The 14,839-nt window shown below is 41.2% G+C and overlaps 1 protein-coding gene across 1 annotated transcript; it reads right to left on the bottom strand.

The window, feature by feature from the left end:
* Positions 1–345: 345 nt before the first annotated feature.
* Positions 346–14,433, bottom strand: LOC134632848 (sulfotransferase 2B1-like). The gene is made up of 6 exons (XM_063481687.1): positions 14,239–14,433; positions 3,583–3,794; positions 2,734–2,860; positions 2,438–2,532; positions 2,146–2,326; positions 346–1,589 (listed from the first exon to the last, which is right to left on the bottom strand). Exons 1-6 carry the CDS (start codon positions 14,375–14,377, stop codon positions 1,480–1,482), a joined length of 864 nt encoding a protein of 287 aa, XP_063337757.1. The 5' UTR covers positions 14,378–14,433; the 3' UTR covers positions 346–1,479.
* Positions 14,434–14,839: the final 406 nt, after the last annotated feature.

Here is a 14,839-nt window from a genome sequence, read left to right as displayed (position 1 = left end):
TTTACTCTGTGTCTTTATGGTCACTTCACAGCCTGTCATGGCAGATGACTGAGTCCGGTTCTGCAAGATGTATTTTCATGCTGAAATAGAGTTCTTCCTTCCCACTCTCTCCAAGGGCTTTTTCATAAGGGATATTCTGATTGTTGCTGTTTTCTGTCTTATACTGAATGATCTTTACCTTATAATCTAAAGTGCCTTCAGATGACTGGTGATGTAAAATTGCATTGAACTGAATTATGATTTACACCACTTTATCATTGATGTCCCATACACTGCTAGCTTGTACCTTCTTTCTAACAATATTGTACATGTAGTAACATTTAGCAAACATGACTTAGGCAAGATTTTAGGGCTTTAATCTGGCACAATGAACATTTTAACAGACAACAGGATGTATGATCTGAGCTACAGAGGGTAGCATAACTCCTTGCGACGCTTCGGAGCATTTGACCAGAAAAACACACAGCACAGGAAAACTTCCATACTTGTGCAGACCTGTGTGTGGATGCAAAAGTATTATATGTAAAGTTGCATTGCACCCAAATGTAAAAACTGTTTCATATTGAATAAAGGCATAAATCTACTTAACCTCCTAGGACCTGACATCACATTTTGGGTTATTTAGATCAAAATACTCAGTTTTGCTCTACAAGGGCCTGATATCCACTTACGAGGACATTATACTGCTACTGTTCTATCAAAATTTTAAACAAATATCCTCATATGTGGCTCTTATTTTTCTTAAAAACAAAATTAAGGTTAAAAAAAAAATCTGGTAATTCTTTGTTTTTACATTCATCAGGCCCCAATGTGACCAAATATCAAAGAGAAATTAAAAATGCATGCCGTGGAAGAGTTCAGGTCTTAGGAGGTTAAGTAATGGAACAAATGTTTGAGCATTAGAATATACTTTAATTATGCAGAATATATGCACTATATTACTAGATCATAATTTTTGAATGTTTATATCACATGCTTTTAATTACTTGTGCATGAGGGGGTAGCTTTATCTGTAACAATATAGCTTTTTTATCACATTTTATGCTTTAAAATCTGCAGAATAAGCAACTTAAGAGTTAATATAAATGGTATTGAGTTAAAAGTACATCATTTGAAAGTTTGGAAGCAGAAAACAAAATGGCATAGAATAAACAAATACATGTTACATTTTACTGGTCCTATCGTCACTCTCATTCAGTGACATTGGATATTATAAGTTTCACAGTTCTCTAGCCTAGTGGAAAATTATTTCGCGGGCTCTTTCAACATCACCACTGAAGTGCGCCGACCCTGACAACCCCCTCACTCCACCAGGGTTTCACTTAAACAGAGCTGATTTTGGTTTTGCACCAATCAGAATGCTGTTACCAGTTTTATGTTGATAACTACAAAATTACCTCATGAATACATATCAACAAACCATTTAATGCTCTACTTTGTTTCTCTAATTCTATGATGAAATGACTTTCATTTAGTCTTTTAATCCCAAACAAATTTATATTTGACATCTTTCATTTTGTCTTTGTAAACAGCATCAAAGCATTCTGCTTCTGCCTCTGTTAGCTGATTCTTCCAGTCTCCAGCAATTCCTGAAACACAACACACAGAGAAGAGTTAAACCTAAATTAAAGGAACTGTTGTGTCCATTATTTTAGACTTTAAATCTAAAATTCTGTTACAGTTTTTCTCAGTTCCTTACGTACTATTACCAGGCTTATAAGCTAAAAATCGAAACCCTATCTCAGGTGATCATTTAGAAAGTTGTTGGTTCATTTCTAAAACCTAGGTAGCACGTCCAGGTGCAAACACAGAGTCAAAACTATTTGCGCACCAATTAGAACCTTTAAAAGTCTGATAAAAGAGCGCTGGGTCAGTGATGCAAAGGAGGAACACAATAATCCAAGGTACTCCAACATTTTCCTGCCTGCATACTTTCATTTTAAAACCTATGTCCACATTCACCTCCTCCCAGAGTCCTGTTTAGACATGCCAGTCGAGGCTATAGGGGGGGTAAATAAGAGATATAACTCATGCTATTTCACCATACAGTACAGCTTCAAAACCAACATAATTCGGGGGGGGTTTGACGGGGTGGGGGGGGGGGGGGGTGCGGTAACCATTCTCAGTAGTATTACAAAAACACACCTTTCCTGAAGAATTCAGACTTGCTCTGGTCCATCAATTCTTTAGGAGCAGCCGAGTAGTTTGACATGCTGTTTTTCTTCATGTTCTTGAACAAGCATCGGTCTGCTATCTTCTCTATTACTTCAGTATCCAGAGATTTCTCCATGAACTGAGCGATTCTGGTCACAGAGTCCTTCAGGTCCTGCACCGTGCAGACAAACACCGTTCAGCTCATGTTCTTACCACGACTCTCAGTGTACGACTCTTTTTTTCATGTTTAAATTATTTGGAAGGCATTTGCAGTTCTTCTCACCTTTAAAAGTTCTTCATAGGAGATGTACATGATGGACTCTTTATCTTTAGCATTGAGCCAACCCTTTACATGGTCAAACCAGGAACCAAATATAACTAAAAGAAAAAGAAAAGATTCCCTTTGAGTTATTATGAATACAATAGCAAACGTCTCTGCACTAATGGTTCAACTTCAGCAATCCTTAATCCTCTTGTTACCAGTTGTAAAATACAACTGAATAAAAGGCTAAATGTCACCTGCTGTTCTAATACAGAGTAAATGAAGATTGTATGTTCCATAAGTGTAACAAGAACAACCTTCTCCATCTAGGAACTTCTGGAGGAATTCGCTCTGTGGGCCTGGTTTCACCAGGAACGAAGTTGACCCGAAATAGTGAAAAGCAGACGTAAACACATCTTTGGGGTTCCTCATGACATAGATGACCTGGAGTAATGACAAATCATTACTTCACTTTAAACATTCAACATTTAAGTTTGTAGCTTTATGACCAAATAAAACTACAATGTATGTTTTACACAGACAAAGCACTTTGAGTTCATAACCTGTCCTTCACATGCAATCACAGACCTTCTCACTGGTGATTTTTTTTGTATGGTTGCTTACTTTGCCATGCCAGACACTTGGACACAGGCACAGCAGAATACAAACCCTGTATTTCTTATAGGAACTACTAAGTAATAGCCTGAGGTCTCATAAGAAGCTGTCAGTGGTGAGTAATGAAAAATCCCCTGTTCTTGCTGTTGTGTCTTTTAAATTGTGTTGTAATGTTCTTTCAGCTACTTCATTTTCTTTCCACATCAGTTCTCTGTGTGGAGGAAACCTGACTAAGACTTTCACATTTTTCTCCGACAAGTTGTATACTCAGTGTTTTATCTTCTTTCAGGCTAATATTAGGGGCTGTTGGTTACATGTCTTATATTTTACAAGTATTCTTATGTTGGTTGCCTGTGCTACATTCATATTTTAAACCACTCAATTTAGATTATGCCTGGATGAATCACAGCATAACTATGCCAATTATTTATTATTGAGGAGGAGAAGCTGCTACTCTATAGCAGGAATTAAAGAGACCCATAAAACATCCCCTTTCACATTTAAATGAACAGCTTTAATGACCCACGAACCAAACTATGTGGCAGACCTACCTTTGGTTTAACTTCAAAGAAGGATGGCGGCATCATGCTGTAGTGGAAGTGAGTTGTAAACATGCGTGGAGACGGCCTCTTTTCAAGGTTGAGGGTGCGGGCTCGATTCTCCTCCAGCCATGGAACACGGTCCCAGTTGTGAAGAGTCTCTACGGAGGCCGGATCCCCTCCGCTGATGATCAGAGGGAGAATCTCCTGCATCCATGTCGTACCTACAAAAAAGAAACAATCTCATGTTTTGATTTAGCTTTTATTTGGGCCTCCCAATATTAGAGCTATTAAAGTGTCATTGTACACCAACTTCCTAAAATACAGTGTCAATTTTGATTAAGCATGCCTCACTGTCCCCTTGGTAACAACTTCAAGTTGTTATTTTGAAGCCTCTATTTCAATAAACAGAAAGAAACCATGGCTGTCACTGTCACGTCTACGCTGGCAGACGTGGAGTGGAGAGAGTGTGAGGACCTAAACGCAAGCATTGGAGAGAGAACAGAATTTGAACTGAAAGTGAGCCTTTATTACAGCAGAGCAGAGTACAAACAAAAGCAAAATGTGACAATGACTAAACTAGTAAAACCTGAAAAAGAAGTACAAAGAAACTAAAGACCTGAGCACCTGAGATGTGGAACATGGAAACCTGGAGCATGTAAAACAAAAGCAATGGCAAAATGTGAAGCAAAAAAACCCAAAAAACAAACAAACCCACAGAGTGGGTTCACAAGACACGACAAGTCTACTCAGGAGGTCAACCGCAAGACAGTTCAGGGGGTCAAATGCATGGGAAGTGGCGGCGGCGGAGACGAAGTAGGTCAGGAGGCCGACTGGGAGGGAAGTGGCGGCAGGTCTGGAGTCCACCTTTCTAGGCTATTAATTGTGAGTCTTCGCCGTCAAAGTGGCTGGTGTTGACATGACTTGGTGGATGGACGTGGACGGGCAGGTGTTAGGAATAAAATGAGTGCAATGAGCACACATTGCGATGTGCTCATTAAAGAGTTGGCACTCAGTTTTGAGGGTCAAATCTTCACTCAGCGCTTTGACTGAATTGAATTATCTTGATTAACATGTAGAGTGCAGAGGGTTTTTGCAACACGCTTACACATCATACTGGGCTGAGGGTGTCCGAACAGAATTTCCCAAACTTAAATAATAAATAGAATCAGTAGCATGCTATTAATAATCAAGGCAAGTCAGGGAGGCGTCTTCTGTTATTCCAGGAAGAGGAGCAGATACGAGGTGAAGTCAGACGTGGACGGAAAGAGGAGAAGATCCGGCAGGGAGACAGCAGGACTGAAGAAGACAGTCATAATAATACATTTTATTGTTGTGGTATAAACTGTATGGCGCGACTTGAGGCAGGCAATGGCTGAGCGGACTCAGCGGACCCCTGCAAGCCTCCAGCTGAAACAGGAGGCTGCAGGGGCTTGGCTGAGGCGAAACAGGGCCAGCAGGGGCAGAAACCTCTGGCTGAAGCAGAGCTATCTGGAGCTGTGCAGGGCACACAGCTGGCTCAGGATGCAGCAGCTGGGGCTGCGCAGCCCATGCAATCTGATCGGGATGGCTGGCTGGATGAACTCGCCTAGCTCCCAGCTGACGGAGGTGGAGAAGAAGGCTGCACTGCCTCCAGGAGTGCAGAGCCAGCTGAGGTCACAGACTCAGCCTCTGGGGGGAGTTTCAGTTTCTGAGGAGCCCTATTCCACAGTCACAGTCTCAGAATAAACAATCTTTGGAATTATTATTCCAGACCAGGGAGGAGCGGGAGTAACACAGTTCTTTAAGTCCTTAGAGCAGATGATTCTGTCTCTGAAAACACAGACTTTAAATTTCCAGGCTCAGGAGAAACGTAATCAAAGGTCGGAGAAAGTCCACTACCAAGAGGAAGCTGGAAACCAGGCTTTGTAGCCGGCTAGCTACAATCTTTATGACCATCACGGTATTCCTTATTGGACCTCTCCAGCCACTGATGGCACAGTAAATCCACTGTGTGAATTAAGTCCTCCCGGAGCTCCTCACAAGGAGCGAGTGTTGGGTCCATGTTGTGGCTAGATTGTTCTGACACTTCTACGCTGGCAGAGTGTGGAAGGGAGAGAGTGAGAGGACCCAAACGCAAGCATTGGAGATGGAACAGAACTTGAACTGAAAGTGAGCCTTTATTATGGCGGAGCAGAATACAAACAAAGCCAAAGGTGAGAATGACTAAACTAGCGAAACCTAAACTGGGAGAAACCTAAAAAACAAGTACAAAGAAACCTGAGACATGGAAACCTGGAGCATGGGGAAACACGAGACGTAGAAACACAAGGGGAGATGCGCAGATAATCCGGCAGCAAACAGAGGAAGACAAATGGCTTAAATACACAAAGGGATAACGAGGGAATGAGACACGGGAGGACAGCACAGCTGGGAGTACTCAAACATAACGAGACAGGGAGGAAGCAAACCTAAACACACTAAGCACTACACAAGGAACTATCAAAATTCTACAGTAAACATTAGGCACAGACTAAGACGCGGATTTGACTCTGAGACCAGGAGATATGACTGACTAGGGAGAAGGAGGGAACATAGTCTGGACACAGGAGCTGCATGAACATAGAGAAAAGGGTGAGTAGATATGAAATGTGGAATACAGCAAAGGCATACAAGCAGAACCTAAATCCTAGAAACTACAGAAAATAACTAAGAAACAAGAAATACAAAGACTATGACATGAATAACACTAAATCAAAGAATATTCAAAAACCAGAAAACGCAAACCCTGCGTCCCCAGACTCAGTACCGTGACAATAACCAAGGTTTAGAAATTAGTGAGTTCCAGAATCTTTCACCTTAATGTACTAGACCAGATATATGTTTCACTTGTTTGCCTTACCTTGTGATTGTGCATAGTATGTTCAGGACAGTCTGTGGGCATTTTATGTTCTACTCACGAGTCTGTTACTGAAGGGTCTTTTGACCGATCTTTCTGTACAAAGCGAGCTTAATGCAGTATTCAAATATTTACTATAGGCCCACAGTAGTCAGCAGAAACTCGCTCACCTCATTTCGTGACACTGGCAAACCTGAGTGAAGTTGGCCGCCCACACATTCTTCAAATTTAAAAAAGTTGATGTCAAACATTTGTGCTGATTTGTGCTGCAAAAAGTTTCGTTTGTGCTGCTCAGATCTGTCTTGCCATTCTAGCAAAACTGAATGCTGGCTTGACAATGAACCAGTTGTACACAGTTCCCTAAATATGCATTCTTCTCTTGTAATAATGAGAAAGCTTAAACTAAAACACAATAAGCCATCCATTTTTCTTCAGTTAGCACTGTATTTATTTAACTTTTTAAATTTTATCCAAGCTAAAGTCCCTGTCTAAGACAGAGCTGATCTATGGGGATCTAGTCCACTTCCTGTCCGTCCTTTTAAATCCATCCATCGCCCGCTGATTGTTTTTGGTATTCACAAATAGTTTGTAGAGAATATGTCCAAACTCTAATAAAACTTCACTTGTATTCCTCCGTTTTTGCAAGTAAAAAACACCATTCTGGTAGTGAATATCACATTTTAAGTTGTAAATACACTGATTCTCATATAGATTCTCTACTCTCCCAGAGTATTCAAAGCACTCCATACAACATACTACACTCGCCAATTCTCACAAGCACTCTAACTACATTCACACTGATGGATGCATCAGAGAGCAACTGGTTAGTTAGTAGGGGTTAATATCTTGCCTATGGATACTTGATATGCAGACTGGAGGAGCCAGGGATCAAACCACCAACCTTCTGATAATTAGGTGACCTGCTCTACTTACTGAGCTACAGCTACCCCCAGCTGCTGGTAGAAATGCTCTGCTGTCTGTGGCTTTATGACTAAAAATCAACCGGATGTGGTGACATGATTCATTGTGCTAAAAGGGCAAGTAGCATGTAAAGTCATATATCTATTGTCACAGCACCTTTAATAAAAACATAAAGAAAAGTGCCAGAAGACATTCTTGAGCCTTAATACTACGCAGCACATTCATATAAGGTATACAGGGTCAGTCTCTTTGGAAAAACCAGCATTGTTCCAAAAAGTGATTCTGTGATTTTTTTTTTTTTTATGTTATTGCTCATCTTGATAAATAGAATGTACTGAAAATATTTTACAAGGGGTTTGTATATAAAATGAAGAAAGGATGCAGGTATAATGCACTAATACAGGTACAGTTGCTCTGTGCAACTATACCTGTATTAGAATCAGTCCAGTCCTTTTTGCTCACTTAAAATCTCTTTAAAGACCTGTCATTTCATATTTGTCGCACTTCTGCTGCTCTCTCGATAATATCAAAGTCACTATGCTAAGAAAGGCCTGCAGCTGCTAGCTTGTAACAGGACTGTTTAAAAACTAGTGTTGTGCCAAAAAAGTGACTTCCAGTATTTCCCAGAAAATGATTGTTATAAAAGAATTTCTTCTAATCTGTAAAACATATTGTAACCCGAATCAGATTTGTGGGTTGTGCTGCTGAATAAGGTTGAAGGTGTAATTTCCCTCCCTGCCACTAGGAGGCGAGTATGCCTTGAGATGACTTTCTGTTAGCTAACATTTCCTTTTGTGAAAGCCATTACTGTGCCCCCCCCCCCGACTGGCCACTCCAGGTGCCACCCCGAAGCTAAAACAAGAAAATTCAATGAAATATGAACTGTACGATTATGGGTTCACAGTGAAGCTCAGATATCTGAGTGTATGTGAATGCAGCATGGGCTTCTGCACTATGAGCATCATGTTAGCAAAGGAAGGAGAGCCAAGCACGAAAGACAGCACCGCAGAAAACAATTTTTCGGCGAAAGATTAACAAGTTAACATAGCTGGACTGGCCATCGGGCATACCGGGCATTTGCCCGGTGGGCTGATGACTTATTTATTTATTTATTTTTGTAACGGCATGAACAATGAAAGGTGGTGGGTTGGCCAGATGCTGGCCGATGTGTAAAAATAACTTAGTTGTTTGGTGGTGGCTATGGCGGAGCTTCCACAGAGGCCAGCAGGTGGATGAGGGAAGGGGAGGCAGGAGGAGGAGAGACCCAAGGCGGCCACCGGTCCGAGTATCAGGTGAACTGAACTTCAGGTAAGAAGTTATGACCTGCAGTCTATCTGGGTCAGATATAAACCAAGTTTAGGGGTAGTTTATTTTCGTTGTGCTGACTTTTTACAGTCAGTTACGATAACTCGTACTGCGTGCTAGCTAGCATGATGGAGTTTCTACACAGGTGGGTGCTATGATTTTACTGATAGTGAACTTTATTTTATTCATAAGGTTAGTTAGTAGAGATGCCAACGGCTCCTTAAAAAATGGAATGGTCCCTCATTCAGAGAAAATATTACACGTTTGGTATTGAGCTGAGAAGGGACGCAGTTTGTCCCGTACTTCAGCTATAATGAAAAAAAAGACACAAAGCTGGAGTTATTCTGTCGTTACGCTGCACAGCTGCCTCTTCTCCTCTCATCCTCTCCCCTCCCTCTCCTGTTCCTACTTCAATCGTGAAACTGATCAATGATCAGCTGATCGGCTTTTCTCTCTTGTTTGTTTATCGCCCACTTTGCGCCAGAAAGAGGAAACCAGCGGACGTCGCGTTAAACAACAGCAGCACGTTTAAGCTTGGTCAGCTGTTGTTAGAATTTATTTAATATTAATTTCTAGTATCAGCTGATGTTTGCTGGAGCCACAGCTGTAAAAGCTGCTGGTCATGATGTCGGTTTGGATATGTGGTGAGAGGGAAACATGCAGATGAAACCAGGAGATGTCCTTACTGAATCATCAGAGCTGAACAGGTGATGGAGAAACAGGTTTACCTTTTAGGTGACATGGATGAGTTGAAGGGAAGTTATGAACTGTTTCTGAGAGACAAATAACACCAGGATCCTTTTCTAAGTAGCTGACAGCTGGTAACTGTGCAGGGGCGGGTCTAGCAAAGTTATGCCAGGGGGCCAGGTAGAGCATTAACAGGGAGAGGGGGCACAAAGAAATAATTTTCTTTCTTATTCTCATTTAAAATATCTAGCTTTTATTAAATAATTATCTGAATCTTGCGAACAAAGTTTTTATCTGATGTAAAATGTATAGAAATCATACATATACCAAAAAGACAGTGTACATCACTGTCACAACAGCGTTTGTTTTCATTCAAAGGCTATATGGCTTTAATACCTGGTGGGCCGGTCTGTAGTCAAAATGCCCAATTTTTTGTCCCAGTCCAGCCCTGCAGGTTATTACTGGTGGTGTCACCATGCCAACTGACTGTATTTCATCATCAGCCAGTGTTGTTCTTTATACATCAATATTACCAAAGTTAACCATAAGGCAGCATAGAAAGTATTTACTTGCTTTCAGGTTTCATTCTAATGTTAGTCTTTTCATTTGTTTCCCCACTTTTTTCCTGTTTCAAAATCAAAGTTTGTAAGAAGATTATCTTCTTTTTTTAATAGGCAGATAAAGTTTTGCATTGGTATTGGCTAATTTGCTAATTGTATGTTAAAAATGTTCGTATTTTAATATTCAAAAATGTTTTTGCCCAAAACATATGTGCACTATATGTCAGTAAAAATACTATGCAAATATTGCTGTCCTTGAATGCTGAATAAACACTGACAAAGCACTGATTGTATCTCTTGTACTTTATCAACGCAGTATCTAAAAACTTTGCACCGTAGTGCAAATCTCATTCTAGTTAAAATCTCATTCTAATAAGAGTTAAAAGTGCATTCGATTATTAGGTTTATAGGGTTATTGAATTATGGTTAACGGTTGGTAGGATCTTTTTTTAACATTATCTGCCAATTACATCTGCCACCCTTCTCCAAATCTGTGCCCCTACCTGGCCCCCCCAACAAAAATTTTCTAGACACGCCACTGGGCAACCGCCAAATTAGCTGAAAGATCCCGGTAAGGAAAGCTAAAATAAAAGTTAAATTCGCAATTTATCTTCACATACTAGTAGTTAATAGATGGCTATTAATTAGGATCTGAAATCTGTGAGATACGGCCGTGGGAAGCTGCGTCAGCCGGGCGAGCTATCTCACCACGAGCTCCGGTAAGGGATGCCACATGAATGTTAGCGCCATAAAGACATGTCGTTGACTGCTGTTAATCTATTTCCTGTTTAAAAACAACCAGTCGGAGTTGTGATATTTATGTTTAAAGTACTGTAACGTCACTGATTTGCAGATGTTTAATTTTAAGTGCTGAAGAATATATCAAAATGTGCCCACCTAACCGCTAGTATTAAGCTACTGCTTAGCGATTTCTGTGTATTTCTGTGTGTTCTAACATTACTGTGCTCTACCACACCCACCCACACACGCAGGGCTTGGGGTGCAGATATGTCACCAGGGTGCAGGGGAGGCACTCCCCCTCTGTCCCCTTCTGGCCACCTGTGCCTCAATTTTATTCTGCAACCTAGACATCCACATTACTCACACTCTCACATAACACATACATATAGGGCCTTGGGGGTGGGCACGTTTTACAGCATCCAGAGGATGGTCGGTGTATTCCAACCCACCTCTGGCGCTGGTGCCCTACCCTCAATTTTAATGCATATAGACACTGAGGGTTTTCAGTGTCTATATGCATTAAGGGACCTGGGATATAGAGTATGTTTGGGGAGTGTGAATGTCTGTGCAGTGTCTACTTGTGTCTGTCTACACGTTGGGTAAGTGCCGAGTATTTGGTTGTGTATATGGGGGTAGGAATGCACATTTGAGTCTGCGTGCGCCTGTTCGTCTGTGTCTATATGTCAGGTTGGGCCTTAGACTCGACCTCTCTGGGAACATCTCAGGCCCTCCAAAGTACGGAGGCCTATCTCCCCTCACCACACTCCCTGCCGGTGGCTGATACCCTCAGATGTTGGTGTGCTGGTGGTTCTTGTCGACTGGTGCTGGGTGCTCAGGTATGTACCGGCTCACTCCTGGTGGCCAATTGGCGGGGCCTGGCGCCTGTGGCCCAGCTGGGCCCTTTCCGGGGCGTGGGGGGCCCTCAGACCTCTGGTCTCTGGGCCTGAAGCTCAGTCCTCTCTGGCGCGGCTGGCTGCCGGCAGAGCCCGCGGGCACGCCACTGCAACCCCCTCTGGCCTGTGCGCTGTGGCTGCTGGGTGACCTCTCGTTTAGGGCTCTACTCAGCTCTTCCCAGGAGGGTGGCACGGTTCCCCCCTTTTGGTGGTCCTCCTTGGGTCCTCGTACTCTGGGGCCTCTGGATGTCTGGGGCCTGGATCTCCTCCATTCCTGCTTCACGCCCTGGGGGACGGGGCTTTGGCTCCCCACACTCCCTAGCAGATCGTTACATGGAGAAACCTTTGGAATACAAGCATGCTTATCCACACAGGTGTACACACGGGTGTTCACAGACACAAACTACACCTTTCTTGGTTGCTACCTCAAAGCACATTGTGCGCTGTCTATCTTGCGTGCTGCACAATAACATTTAATATTTAGTATCTACTGTTATCTACTGCTAGCTAGTTTATTGTGATGGTGCTGTATTTATTATGTTGCTCTTTTTTGTTTGTTTGTTTTCTCTTCTGTTTTTTTTTCTCCATACAGGTGATCCAGGTGTTTTGTTTGTTTTCTCTTTCTTTCTTCTCCCCTTTCTCACCATCTCTTCTCCCCTCTATTTTTCTTTCTCTCCCTCTCTTTCTTTCATTCTTTCTCCCTGTCCTATCCCCCAGTCATGTGTGTCCCGACTGTAACAACCGAAAATAGAATAAATACATATTTATAATAAAGGTCAGTCAAATGAACCAATATGGCAAGGCCATGATGATCCACTTGGTAAAGTAAATCCGCTTGGCATCTCTCTTGGCCTTAAGACAACAATTCTGATGGCTAAAGATCCAAACGGGACAGGGAAAAAAAAAAAAGTTAATTCATTTGATAAAGATGCAAAAAGTTCATAAAATGTGATTATAAAATGTGAGGGATCTCATTACTCTGTTGAAGTATTAATGTTTTAAGAAGTTGATATATTTTTCTGAGAAATAATTCAAGTTGAAATATCTTAAAAAGAAGAACAGTTAAAAGCGAGCTGTTAAAAGGATAAATATGTGAGAGTGAATCTTATGTATTCTTAAAAGGGTAAATATAAGGTATATTTTCTGTTGCATTAAAACCTTGTGTGATGTAACTCAAGTTATTTCATGATGGTTGAGACATTGTATAACTAAAATAATTTGTTATACCTGAGCAATACTTGACTGAACGATGAGTGATGGAAGAAGCATAGATAAAATAGTAATGTATGCACTGTGCACTGTGTGCATAGATTGTTTTTTGACCAGGACTAGATCATTCGAGATCTGAACCCTGTGGGTTCAGTGGCGAGCCAATCCCAAGAGAGTGACTGTAGACGGACCAGAGTAAGGTGTGGCCAGCCGTGGGATTCATCTTCAGCAAACCTCAGGACTATAACTACATTCCTTGACACAGATAAGACTAACACTTTAAAAATCTACCCGGGTAGTGTTAGAACCAGTGGACCGAAACACACACACACACACACACACACACACACAAGGAACTCTAATTTCTCTTTCCAAAGAGAAGTGGACTGAGAAGCTCTTTAATTGAAACTCTTTGGTGAATTTCCTTAAAGAGGATGTTTGGTTTTGATTTTATTTTTGAGCCCTTTAATGTGCATTTGTGCACTGTAGGAAGCCGGCTTTACACAGGCAGGGTTTGTAAACTTTACAACTTTCAATACAGTTTCTATCCAAATCACATCTTATCTATCATTGTGTGGTTCCTTCTCTGCTGATCCTTTCAAGGCTCCATAGTCTTACCTAGAACTTTCTGATACTGGTCCAAAGTTGTCTAGACGACAATTTAATGCGTATCTCATATTATTTAATTGTAATACCTGTTACAGTATGCCAAACACATCTCTCATGAATGAAATCCAGTCATTTTGAGCTAGAAGGAGCATTCCTATCACGAGGCAGATTCTTCATTTATCCAGCGTTCACTGACATCATTTATTTATTTATTTATTTATTTATTTATTTATTTATTTATTTATTTATAAGAGATCTTGCCAACAGGGCAGCAGAAATTACAAATACAACACTACAGTTCTATAGAGATATTTTAAGTGGACTAAAATGACTGGACTAGTTATACAATAACACAGAGTCATAAATATACTCATGAAACAGGTAATTTATGTGTTTTATAACCCTCATACATTGCTTCTATAGACTGTAGTCAACACAAAGACATTAGGCATAAATACACACGGAAACATCGGCAATAACTTAGTGGCAGACGGTCACTGGTGATCCAGAGAAATGAGGTTCTCAGGTTTGGGGTGAATTGCATAAATATTTAGACGCCGGGCATCTCTTACCTGTTTCTACCGGAAACTCAACGGACAGTCGGGGATGAGAGCTTTCCAAAAAGGTTCCCACATTTAAAATAAACCCCACAATGAAATTTAATGCTAAATACATACCATTAAAATGGTCGCATAAAATGAAGAGCAATCCTTGTTTTAAACGACGTAACGCCAGGACGATTATATAGTGTAATTGCTGCTAATAATAAGAAAACGACAGGTTGAAAAATCCTCTTCCAGCCCACTAAAACAAACCCCTCTTTAGCATAAAAGAAACCATTTGCCGTCGAACTGCAATCACTCACCAGACTTGGGGTACGTTACAATAAGGATGTCATCCGGACGAAAAGTAAACTCCTCGTAGTACCTGAGGCTCTCGGGCGGATGGAGACTTGAAGGCACATAGACGCCTTTGTGCAGCGTGTATAACTCTGTCTCAGTCATGCTTCAACAAGCAGAAGCAGCTCACTGAAAACAGCTCTGAGAGCTTCGAGCTGAAAAACTGTTGGACTTTGTCTCAACTTAACGCACTATCACTGTTTTTGTAGCTCGAGGCTGTAGCGCCACTCCCGCTTCTTCTGTGGTCTCGCGCTCGCTTCTGTTTGCGTCACTTTCCAACAAGTGTGCGATTCTTCGTCAAAGCTCAAGTATTCATGACCAAGTAATCATTGAACGATTCGTGTAAAATTCAAGGACTTAGTAATACACAATATATTATTTATTTATTTTTTCATTGTTTGTTGGGATAATAGAGCTGTTATTAGAGCTGTTAATAGAGCTTATATTGTAATATTCACAATTATAAGTCAGAGAGCCGAAAATAAAACACTGCCACGCAAGCTAAGATCCAAAACTTTATTTCACAGCTGGCACTTTAAAACGAGGATTACAAACAAAGGCTGAAGG

Source organism: Pelmatolapia mariae, linkage group LG8 (genome assembly GCF_036321145.2).
Source record: "Pelmatolapia mariae isolate MD_Pm_ZW linkage group LG8, Pm_UMD_F_2, whole genome shotgun sequence".
Taxonomy (NCBI): domain Eukaryota; kingdom Metazoa; phylum Chordata; class Actinopteri; order Cichliformes; family Cichlidae; genus Pelmatolapia; species Pelmatolapia mariae.
This window is presented reverse-complemented; position numbering and strand designations above follow the sequence as displayed.